The following is a 12,572-nucleotide window of genomic DNA, read 5'->3' as shown; positions in this document are numbered from 1 at the left end:
TCATCATCAGTTTAATATAATTGGCCAAGTTATTATTACTATTTTCTCTTTTCAGATATTCCTTATTCTTCCTGAACTCCTCATTGTTTGTCATAGTTACCTTGATTTTATGAAAACCTGCGTGAATAGCTTAATGGCTAGAGGTGGATCTGTATAAAATAGGGACAGGAACGATTGGAAGTATTTTTGTATAGCTGTATAATAACTAAAGGTTTGGTCGCTAGGCTGGACAACCTCCCCGTCTTTGTATCCTGAGCATCCATCTGAACTCTGAAGCCATGAGGATACATCGTGGAGAGCTTTTTGTTAGGTTACTTTAACTCTTTATAGCGCTCAATTTTCTCTTGGTTTACATGGTTACAACTGCCACTTTCTATGACGTTATAGCATTTGAATATTGAAAGGCCACATATATTCTTAATTTGTAATATAAAATATTTAAGCCCACCTGGGGACCTTTCATATAGTCTACATATTTCTGATTATGTACATTGTTTATGAGTCTAGTGTTTTTATAGTGGATTGTTTACCCTAAATATCTTGTTCTGATAGCCTGGAAATTATAAGGATTAAATCTGCGTTAATTTTCTTTTGACCATTGTTCTCATATGTAGACCCTATTGTGGTCCGATACCTATCTGATAGACAGTACTTGAATAGTACAATTGTGTGGTTGGTAAAAATGAATTAGGGTTTCAGGATTTTACCAATGGGTGATATTTAATATTGAATGACATGTATTAAGACAAATGCTTTTATATATAATTTATTTGGCATTGTAAATGCATTTATCTTGTGAGAAACAGACCCCCTGTTGTCAGATGAAGTATTCTGGAAAGGTTTGGAGTAAATAAATAATAAAACTACTTTGATATACAATCTAACCAATATTAAATATTAAGACTTTCAGATGATTGATTTTAATACTTAATTAACTTATTTAAAGTCCAATGTAACCCTCTTGCATTAAAGATTGACAGAATTTACAAATGGAACTTTATTCATTCTCTTCCTTTCTTTTCTTTCTTTTCTCACTCTTTCTTTTCTTTCTTCCTCCTTTCCTACCTCCTTCTCTCTCTTATAAATAAGAGTTCAGAACATCATTATTCCCAACCATCAGATTTACCTCTAGCTACCAATATTGCAAAATAAAAACGTTTTTTGCCTATTCTATAGATAATGTTCAATTACTCTATTTCTTAATTATGAAAATACAGCTTCTATCAAAGTTTCTTGCTTTTATAGCTAAGATCTCATATTTTAGGTTATATACCTATCACGGTAAATGCATGCTACCTGTAACAGATACTTATTCATGTATATCTTCTCCCCCTTTTATAATTGTGCTCTGGAAATAGTTCATTTAAGCTCTCTGTTATGCTTTTCTTATAGGAGATATCTCTATGTAAAGTAATATTACTCTGTCATTTCACTGTTTGACTTTTAAGTTTACCATCAGTCAAGAATATAAATGAATGAAGTATGCTTATATGAGCTTGTCTGAATATGGATGTCTTTAGAAGACACAATTCAGAATGCTAATTCTATGCCTATGTATTAGAAACAGTGAAGGAATGAATACAAGCTGAAATACATAGACCTTCAGATTCAGAGGGAATAAATTATTTTTTTGAGGTTTTGTTTGTATGATGCCATTTTAAAAGAGAAAATTTTGTTCAACTAACCTGTTGTTTTTGTCCGTACAATGCTAATAATTTGAAATTTTCACTTAGAGACTGCTTGCATGGCTTCAGTTTACATGGAAAATTGTATTGTTTTGAAATTTTACTTAATATAGTTTAAAACTGTCTTCTAAGCTTTAGTGCTAAACTCTTACCTTTCATTAAGTATAAACTATTTTCATAAGACTTCCTTCTTTCAGACAGATCACTTTTATCTTAAGATTTAATACTGCAAGAATAAGATTTGTAAAGCCAATACAACTGTCCTTAAGATTAGTCTTGGATTTTAAATGGCGTTTCAGCCTAATGTGTCAATTCCTGTGACCAGGATAGCAGTAAAACTATATGGCACAACTAATTGTTTTGTGAATTTTGAGTTCATGTGAATTTTGAGTTCATTTGTGAGTTTTGAGTTTTGTGAATTTTGAAGCCAGGAATTTAACTGTTATCTATAGTAACTGTAACAAAGAAGGGATGTCTCCTTTCTTAGGTCTTGGAAGGTATATTGCTGTGCTTTTTGAATTAGAAAAAATAAGATTGCCTTTGTTTATTTTTTTAAATTCTTTGGGTACCATTTTTGTTAGGGAAATTCTAGAGACAGCTTGGCATTATTTTTAGGAAAACTGAAATCCATTAATTATGAATTTGAGTAGTCATTTACTAAGATACATATTTGTGGCCATTATTTATTTTTCTCTCCATATATCTAGCTTCTATGTAGAGAAGAATATCAAGTATAGAAGTCTGTTTGTAATATAAATATAAGATGTAATGATCCATTGTGAGTTTCACAATGTTTATGCCATTTTGACTTTCATAGTGATTATCTTAAAAATTTTCAGACCAAAAAAAATTCCTTTAATTCTTTATTTGAATTTTTATAAAATATTTTCTTCTAGTCTGATATTTATAGGTAAAAATTTATTTATAATAGTGATTAAAATAAATATAGACACATTTGTTTAAAAACCTTTGATAGTCTGCTTTGTATAGTCAGATATTTTCACTTGTTGGTATAGGCACAAAACACAAATTGGAAAATTCCTAAGAAAATTACTTCTCATTTAAAAGCAACATTATATTGTGATTTTATAAGGTAATCACAACAGAAGTAACCGACACACGTATTTTTTTTATTCTGGAACCTAAGATAGCCCTTTGTATTTAAAACAAAACAACAAACAAAAAACAAAGCAGCACCTGTTTAATAAGTTACTTTTGAACTATATTATTATTTAAATCCATAATTAAAAGAAAAGTAAGAACACTGTCCCAATGTTTTTCTTCAACAGATTTGTTGAAAATAACTCATTATTACTATTCAGCAGGTTTGCTTTATTTGATTATTAAGTACATTTCTGTGAGTCAGTTTCAATCTGTAGGCATAGTAGATTAGAATACAGTGGAGGCCTAATTGTATAGAGTGGTTACAGACTGGTATATTTGGTAAATTTTGTATTCTGGTTATTGGGTATTACCATAGACTTGTCAATTTCTAAAGGATTATTATTAAAGCTAAAATCAGTGAATGACTTCTTGAACCTAATTTTTCTAAGGAGTTAAAAAGGCCTTAAGTAGCTTTGAGCATCTTGAAAGAATATATGAACATGATCATGTTGTAGGGTATTTTATTTTAGGTACAGAGAGGGTTTTTTAATGTTTCTTTTTGTAATATACTTTGATGTCAGCTTGCTTGTCGCTTGTCTATTTCTCATAAAGTTTAAAATACATAAAATCCCCTTATTTGTGTATTTTAGGTATGTGAAGTCTGTGACAGTGCAAGTATACTATAAAAATAAGAAATTAAGGTAATGATATGAAAACATGATATAGGGTATTAAAGAAATTTTACGGAAATCTGGCAGTTAACTTGGAGTATGCATTTTCAGATGTTTACTCTCGTATTTTTAAGAGTATAACAAAATGTATAGAGAATATGAATCTTACATTAAAATTGTTGTCCATGGGCCAAATACAATTTTGAAATGTGTTTAATCTGTTCCACACAGTTGTTTTTTTATTTGAATTATTTGCCAACACTTACAAGGTAAAGAGATTTCACATAAAATTCTGGATCTGTAGCTTGTCTTGAAGCACAGTAAAGGATGTTCCAGTCAGTCACAGACCACATCCCCTTATACCCCTTGTTTTATGCCTTGTCTGTTTGTCTCATTGACTTATTGATAGCCAAATGTGGTATAGAAGTAAAGAATGTGAGCTCTGGAGCCAGACACGATGGGTTCAAATTCTGGCTTCAACACTTACTAATTGTGTGACTGTAGACAAATTAGTTAATCTCTCTATATCTTAGTTTTCTTTTTGATAAAGTAAAAATCATGATGAAGATACATCATAGGGTTGTTGGGAGGATGAAATGATGAGTATACATGAAGCATTTAGAGTGGTTTTTGTCATATATTCGTTGCTCAATAGATGTTAACTATAATTAATAATGCTTTTTGCCTGACCCCATTAGGCATTCGAGTTTGGTGATTCTTCTCCATAGTAGAGAATTTTATTTCTTAATTTGTTCATTCATTTGGTTAGCAGAATTTATCAGATTCTGTTTCATAATATAACTGATCATTTACATTTCGCTATCCTTTATTCCTCAGAGTTATATTATATTCCTCAGAGTTCCTTCTGTATAGTAAGTGTTCAATATATGTTGATTCATTTGTGTACATAAGAAGCAAATACTGACAAACTGTCTAGATTTATGGATTTAGAATTTATGGCTTTAGAAATTGCTACTGTATGTTGGCAATGATATTTTTCTGCTTTCTCTAGTGTTGGTTTTGCCTAACCCTCTGCTTCTTTTGTTTTAGCCTCAATCTGAGGGAGAAAGTATTTGTTAACATCGACTGTGAGTGTGAGTGGGTGGAGTTGGAGGGTTCTGATAAAAATCAGAAAATGTACAAGAGTATTTTACAAAGTGAGAGTTTAGAGAGACAGTGAACAAGATAGAGGAACATTTTGTGTTGGAAAAAGGTTGGTCAAGAATTTGTGCATTCCTGGGCTTCCTTGGGACCCTTCCTCCATAAGTGGAGACCATATCCTGTAAAATTACGTATTTATTTTGGTTGGACTTTCTTTTCCAACTTAACATTCCTCATTTCCTCTTCCTGTCATGTCCTCCCTGCTCTTGAAATTTAAAAGATTGTTACTTACATTATTTTGGATGAAAATTAGTGAACTCAGTTTAATTTTTGGAAGATTTTGCTTTGGGAAGGTCGTTTGTACCTTATAGATATAGAAAATTTATAAGTAGTGTATTTTGGAAGTTTAAAAATTATTTAATTTTTAAAAAATCCTTGTTTAAATTGGAATTATTTATAGAAATGAGAATTGAGAAGGAAAACCTTCAAAGTGATAAAAGAAAATATAGGTGGTTACTTATATAATCATGCCTCTGTAACCATAATACCAGAGGCAGAAACCATAAAGGAGATATAGATACATTTGGGTGCATAAAAATGAAAAAGTTTCTTATGTCACAAAAATGCCATATAATTTGAAGACAGACACACTCTGAGAAAAATATATGTATCATATGACAAAGGTTTAATATCCTTAATATTTAAAACATGCTTACAAATCATGAAGACAATCATAATAATAAACTCCATCCTCAAAAGACAATAAACAAATGTCAGAGAAAACGTATGAAGTCTTCAGTAATCTCGCTAGTTATCAAGCAAATGCATTATAAAATTTGACTATCATAATGGTCAAAAAAAAAATTACCCATTCCCATTGTTAATGAGAGTCCAAGGGAAATGAATTGTTCTATTATATACAAATCTTTTTAGAGCATAATTTGCCAAAACTTATCACAAAATCTTATTTTTTTTAATATACATGTTTTGGTCCAGCAATTACACTTATAAGAATTTATCCTAAGGAAATAATCATGGATGTGACACAGAGATATTATATAAAAGATGTTCACTGTGAGGCTGTTTACCGTGTTGAACAACTGAAAAGATTCTAGTTGTTTACGAATAAGGAATTGGTTACATAAATTAGTATAGCTATATAGTGGAATACTGGGGCTCCATTAGAAGTGATAATATAGACTTTTTTATGGGAAGGAAAATATGATAATTTATATAATCAGTATGTTTAGCATGGTGGATCACATTAAAAATATATGTATTTTAAATGCCCAGAACAAAGATAGGAAGGATTGTATAATAAACTGAAATGTTAACAGTGGTGTTTTTAGCCAGTAACAAGTATGCGTGATTTTAGTTTGTTATATTTTCTATATTTTGAAAATTTCTGTTATACATATTTATTACTTTAACAGTAAAACAAAAGGTTGTTATAGGTGTGACAATAATTTAACTTACAATTCAGCTTTTTCTGCAGAAGTTTATTGAAAATAAATGTGATCGAATATTGAGGTAAAGGTTACCAGTGAAGTTCAGATTTGGGGAGAAATTGTTGAAATGGAAATTTTGTGCCACTTTTTTGCTTCTTTGCATATGCCTAGCAATGTGTAGCAGCAGTCCCTGGAGCCTATGGAAAACCTGTTAATGTCTATAATGCTCATTTAATCATTTCAGTCTTGTATTTATTCCCAGTCATAGCAGAAAGAAAAAATATTTATAATTTTCTCTATATTTTTCATCTCCCAGGTAGTCACTTTTGGTGACATTATCCAGTTCTCACAATGTATCATTCCTTATCTGAAACTAGACATCCTCTGCAGCCAGAAGAACAAGAAGTGGGCATTGACCCCTTGTCAAATTACTCAAACAAGACTGGAGGTGAGTTTTGTATGCAGATGCGTTCTGCAGTTACTGGGAAACCTGGCAGAGGGTCTTCAGTTAGCGCTGCCTACCTTACGTGTGTAGTTCTGCAGGTGAAGCTGAGCGGGGCAACTCGAAGAACATTTCCCTGGGTAGGTATAGAGCACTCTGACACCAATGAACACCACAAAACGTCAACTTTCAATTGTAGACAGAAGCGTTAGCCAAATGTGTCATGCACTGTCATTGTTTTTTAAAAAATCATAAACTTAAACATGAGGATGCTGAAATGCAAAATAGCCTTTGTCAAAATCAAACATCTTTTAAAGAAGTCTAAGCTTTTGGTGTTGATTTTGCAGGAATTTTTTCCCTCCAGCAAGTGGAGATGATTCTAGAATAAAAGACTTGCCTGATTCTCTCTCTCTCTCTTTTTTTTTTTAAATAATTGAAATGTGTGGTGCTTTTAGAGATCTATTTAATAAAGTTGATTCATTGACTCAGGTAACTAATTGTAATTTTTCACTCATGAAATACGTATATAAGGATTGTGAGATCTGTTTTAAAATATCATAATTAGTCAAAGTAATTCATATGTGTTTTGAAATAAAAATACAGTTTTTTCTTCTATATTGATGTAAAGGTCTGCCATTAACTCATGTTTTGGGAATTTTAAAAAACGATTGCTTAAAGTGGCTATTTTTTTGGTACACAAGCTCTTGACTTTATGGAGTGTGTTTCTGTTTTTTGTGCATCTTTAATACTTTCTACATCATACAAAAGCCCTTGTTGTTTTTAATGAAAATAGTATAATTTGTTTGCCTTACAACTTATTTTTGTGATTTTGTTTTTTATTTTTATATTTGCTTTTATCTAAAAGGTCTCAAAAAAAACTGCTTAAGGTTTTGATAATATGAAAAAATTATTAGTGTCACATTTCAGTTTCAGCATTTTTAAAATTTCACCTGGTAAGAATGATACTACCTTTCCTAGTGATGTTTTTTCTTAAATACAGTACCTATAAGAAGCACTCATAATTAAATATGTCAAATTATTTTGCTAGCACTTCTATAAGTGGGTATTTTAAAAGTGAATATGTTTTTGTGTTATAAGTATATAAAATAGTTTCACTAGAATTTTCTAGTTTATATGCTTATTTTAGAGCATAGGGCTTTTTTTTTTTAAGTGCATATTTTTCTCTGGCCTAGTTCATTAAATATTGAGGTTCTTTTTTTTTTTAACTAGTTAAAAAACATTTTAAATTAATTTTATCCTTTATTGTTTGCAGAATAAGTGGTTACCTTTACTAAAAAGGCTTTTCGTTTATATCCTAGCCTAACATTTCTGTGACATACAAAGTTATTAGGACTGAATTGATGTTTAAAAGTGCCATTAATTCATTTACCCCAAATGTTCATTAACAATGTAAATGTATGCTGATGTTCTATGAGACAAGGAAGTGACTAATGACTCTTCCAACTAACAACACTTAAAATGAATAGAAACTTTAGATAGCTAATCTTGAAGTAATCAAGACCCTCATTCAGCTTGGCATCTCTGTATGCTCTAAAACAGCTGTCAACTGTTAAAAATATATACAAAACACACATACGCACACACACGCAGAAAGAAAGATATGTAAATATCTAGTTCTTCAAAGCCACGAAGGTTACTATCCGTAGTGGGTTTTGTGCATTGTATATGTAAATATTTTATATAAAGTGTCTATTTCATCTTCTTAGCTTTCCTTTTTGCAGAAAAACATGTGTTGCATTTTAATGGGGTTGTCATATTTACTTGAAGAATCATCACCTTTCTAGTATGTTTGTTTATTTTAATATATGTCTTTCTTGGAGTTCTCCGTGTATTTGAAGCCTTTTACACATTTTTCCCACAAGGGAATTTGTGGCAACTGGATAACTCATTTTGTAAGTAGTTTAACACTGGACTGAATCAAGGGTTTCCCTGTGTTGAAGTCATGTTTTTTGTTTCTTTTTTTAAAATTCCTGTTACAGATTCCATTGGTAAACAAATAAGTCTTTAATTTCTCAAATCTGAATTTTAATGTTTATAAAGAAATAGTACATTATGGGGTTAAATGATTCTGAGTATTCTGGAAAGGATTAGCAAAAATAGTCACATAATTGGAATAATAGAGAGAAAACTGCATATCATTGGTTTATTTTCATGGGTGGTTGAGGAAAGTGGATGAGAGCAGAAAAACGAATTTTTTGGATATATACATGTAAAATCTTAGGGCGTATTTTCCATATGAATTAAACTATGTTTAAATTTCTTTTTCAAATAGAGAACAGCATAGTAAGTATGGCATTTTCTCTGCGCCCTATTAAATTTGGTGTCATATACATAAATTATCACCTTAAATTCCAAGATATTTAATCAAAGGGTATTAATTAATAATTGACAAGTTTCCTGTAATCCAATTGAAACCATAAAAGAAAGAAAAATGTTTGTTCAACTATTCATGATTATTCATTCTTAGCCTGTAACTTTTAGTGATCAATTAAATGAAAAATGAAAAAGTAATCATTTTATTTTAAACTGAAAACAACATCAAGATTTAGGGAAACTTAACCCATTAATAAAATAATATTCTTGAAATGACTGGTTGTTTTCACAAGCTTATAAGAAGTTGGAACATTGCTCATAAAAGAACACCTTCCTCTATGAGGTTTCTCTAGAGGATGGCATTTTGTTACATATTGCCAGAGTTTTACCTTCAATTTTATATGTCGCCTTACTTACAGCTTTTATAATAAGTATTCAGATAATTACTTAATGTAATACCTTTTTATATAATATGTTTCTTTTTTTTTTTTTTTTTTTTAAAGATTTTATTTATTTATTTTTTCCCCCAAAGCCCCAGCGGATAGTTGTATGTCATAGCTGTACATCCTTCTAGCTGCTGCATGTGGGACACGGCCTCAGCATGGCCGGAGAAGCGGTGCGTCGGTGCACGCCCGGGATCCGAACCCGGGCCGCCAGCAGCGGAGCGCGTGCACTTAACCGCTAAGCCACTGGGCCGGCCCTATAATATGTTTCAAAGCTTTCTTTCTGTCTTCATGTATAAAATATTTAGCAACCTACTTGAAAAAAAAATCCAAGGCTTTCAGAATATCCTGCTTACTCCATTTTTGCCTCTGGTAATTTTATTTTTGTTCCAAATCTTCCTTTCTGTTATAACATTATAGAGTTTTAGAACTAGAAGAGAGTGCCTGGTTTTATTGATGAATAAATTGGTAATTAAAAATGTTCACTGATCTTGATATAATAAAATGATGCTGTCCTGTTATGATCTTTAATTTTGTTTTCTATATAGTAGAAGTGGAGTTAGATTTGAATAAAAGATGAATTTGTCCTGCTGAAGATATCAGGCCAGAGTGTAGTATGCTGTCTGAGTCATCTTACTCACTTTAAACCCTGTCTTTTTTGGTCTAATTAGCTGGAGTCATCTTAGGGAGGGAAAAAAAAAAAATTGTCCTTTCCTGGCTTACAGTTCCTCAGTGGTTTTCCATTGCACTAATAATAAAGTTTAAACTCTTTACCATGATATTCATAGCTGTCTTGCCTATCTGGCCTTGTTCAGAAGTACTAAGCGAGTTCTAAACTCTGGGCCTTCCCACATGCCGTTGTTCTCTGCCATCATTTTTGATTCCTTGACAGCACTTACTCTTAAATGTAATCCTACATTAATTTGTTTCATTGTTTATTGTTTGTCTCCTTGTCTGAAGTGTGAGCTTTGTGAAGGCAGGAACGATTTGTATAGCTGGTGCCTGGCATATGGACACCACTGAATAAAGAACAGATGAACGAACTATGTTTACCAGTTTGAGCTCCTCTCAAATTGCTTAATGTATCTTTCCTCCATCTACCTTTCTCCTTCTTGTCCTAAGTTGTTATATATGAAATCTGTTTTATTTGTCCCTGATTATTCTAGTACTTGATTTTTTCTCCTTTTAGGGCTTGAAAAGTCAATGTACTCTCCTCTCCTCCTTTAGTCTCTTTGACCTCTCCTTCTTTGAAATCTCTCTTAAAATTCACTTCTTCCTTGCTTTCTTTCATTGTGACTCATATCAAAATTTCCATAAGGACCAAGTGGAGAGAGTTTTCTGGCAAATAAATGTCAAATTATGATGTCCTTATTAACCCACAGCAAAAATCACTTAGTGAGGGAACAGTAAGGAAATAAAGGTTCGCTTGTCCAAAAAGTTCATGGCCATAATATGAGAGCGTAGACTAAACTATGCTTATATTTACTATACACATTTTATATACATAGCTCTTAGTGAAAATTCTATGAAGATTGCATTCCTTTTTTTTTTTTTTTTTGGTGAGGAAGATTAGCCCTGAGCTAACATCTGTTGCCAGTCCTCCTCTTTTTGCTGAGGAAGATTGACCCTGGGCTAACATCCATGCCCATCTTCCTCTACTTTATATGTGGGATCCCTGCCACAGCATGGCTTGATAAGTGATGCATAGGTCTGCACCCGGGATCTGAACCTGCGAACCCCGGGCCGCTGAAGTGGAGCATGCGAACTTAACAACTATGCCACTGGCCTGGCCCCAAGAGAGCATTCTTAATTCCTGGGTTCGAAAACTTATTGAGTCTAAGAAAGAGTGACTGGAGAAGTAGAAGGAAAACCAGGAGAATGTGGAATCAAAGAAGCCAAGATGTTAAGGAGAGAGTGAGCAAAACTGTCAAAGTTAGGTAAATGTTTAAGAAAATAGAAGCCATCACTGGACAATCATTGTGACCCTGACTAGCACAGTGCTTTTTGTAATCTCAAGAATCGTAGTTTTGAGTACTCTGTATATTTCAAATAAACTAATCATGTGCTCTAAACTAAACTGGCATGAGAAATAGAGGGAAAATTATGGTTGTACTTGAAAAAGTTAAAATCAATGGAAGAGGAGTCCTGGGGTCTTGGAAATTTGGAGGCGATGCAGTCTAGAGCCAAGATGGAAGGATTTGTAGACAGAGAGGGTCATTATTTTCATTGTAATACTAGGAGAGAAGGAGAAAAGATTTTTAGGTACAGTAAGTTCATTAGTTGGATAGGAGAGAGTTCAGTGAAATACCACTGATTTTTAATCTCTTTTTCGATAAGTTAGGGTGAGGTAATTTGCTAAAAGTGAGTGATAAGATAAAGCATTTGAAGATTTGTAGAGACTGACAAAGGTTAGATTGAGCTGATAAAGAATATATAAGCTTGGGGGCCAAGTTGAGATTAGACATCCTAATTTACAGGTGATAACAAGCTGGTAAATTTGTGTGATTATGTCCAGCAGAATTCAGCACTTAGGATTAAACAACAAAGAAAAGCAGGCAGGCAGGGGTTTTGTCAGGGGAGTGTAGCAGTTGGACAGTAGGCAAGGAAGTTGATGGTGGAAGAATTCATTGATGGTTTGAGAATATGCGTAAGTTTGCTATCATGGAAGGGGGTTCTAAGTGGGCAGAGTAGAAAGTTTTGGAAGGGATGGAGTCATGGGAGATGAAGTATAGAGTAGTCTGGTGATGGGAGTCATGAAGGGGATATGGGGACAGTGTATAAGTATTTGATTCAGTGTAACATTGTTTATTGGTAGCCAGTAAACCAGCTCAATACCTTCATTAGTTCTTTGTAATAATTTGCATTTACATTGATTTGGATAGGTTTTAGTTTGAAGTCATTTTTGTTTTAAATTTTAGAGACTTTATTTTTTTAGAGCAGTTTTAGGTTCACAGCAAAATTAAGAGGAAGGTACAAATTTCCCATATACTCTCTGCCCCCAATACATGCACAGCCTCCCTCATTATCAACATCCTCCACCAGAGTGGTACATTTATAATGATGAACCTACATTGACACATCATAATTACCCAAAGTTCTTAGTTGACATTAAGATTCGCTCTTGGTGGTGTACATTCTATGAGCTTGGACAAATGTATAATGGCATGTATCCATCATTATAGTATCATATGGAGTATTTTCACAGAATCCTCTGTGCTCTGCCTATTCTTCCCCCTCACCTGCCCGCCCCTCAACCCCTGACAACCACTGATCTTTTTAATGTCTGCATAGTTTTGCAAGAAATATCTTTTTGCAAGAAGTATCTTTTTAATCAAAAATTTCCC

The 12,572-nt window shown here is 32.6% G+C and overlaps 1 protein-coding gene across 3 annotated transcripts in view; it reads left to right on the top strand.

Annotated features, from left to right (window-relative positions):
* The window catches only part of TBC1D5 (TBC1 domain family member 5), a 537,118-nt gene that overhangs the window by 189,893 nt on the left and 334,653 nt on the right, over window positions 1-12,572 (top strand). For all 3 annotated transcript variants that reach the window (XM_087430599.1, XM_087430597.1, XM_087430598.1), the window contains one exon: window positions 6,326-6,457. In XM_087430599.1, coding sequence (XP_087286725.1) covers window positions 6,361-6,457 — 97 coding nt within the window. In that variant the 5' untranslated portion in view covers window positions 6,326-6,360. The remainder of the gene's footprint in view (window positions 1-6,325; window positions 6,458-12,572) is intronic.

Source organism: Ceratotherium simum, chromosome 5 (assembly GCF_057802395.1).
Source record: "Ceratotherium simum simum isolate JZ-2026a chromosome 5, ASM5780239v1, whole genome shotgun sequence".
In the NCBI taxonomy this organism is placed as follows: Eukaryota; Metazoa; Chordata; class Mammalia; order Perissodactyla; family Rhinocerotidae; genus Ceratotherium; species Ceratotherium simum.
The sequence above is the reverse complement of the archived record's forward strand: the minus strand, read 5'-3'. Positions and strand labels throughout refer to the sequence as shown.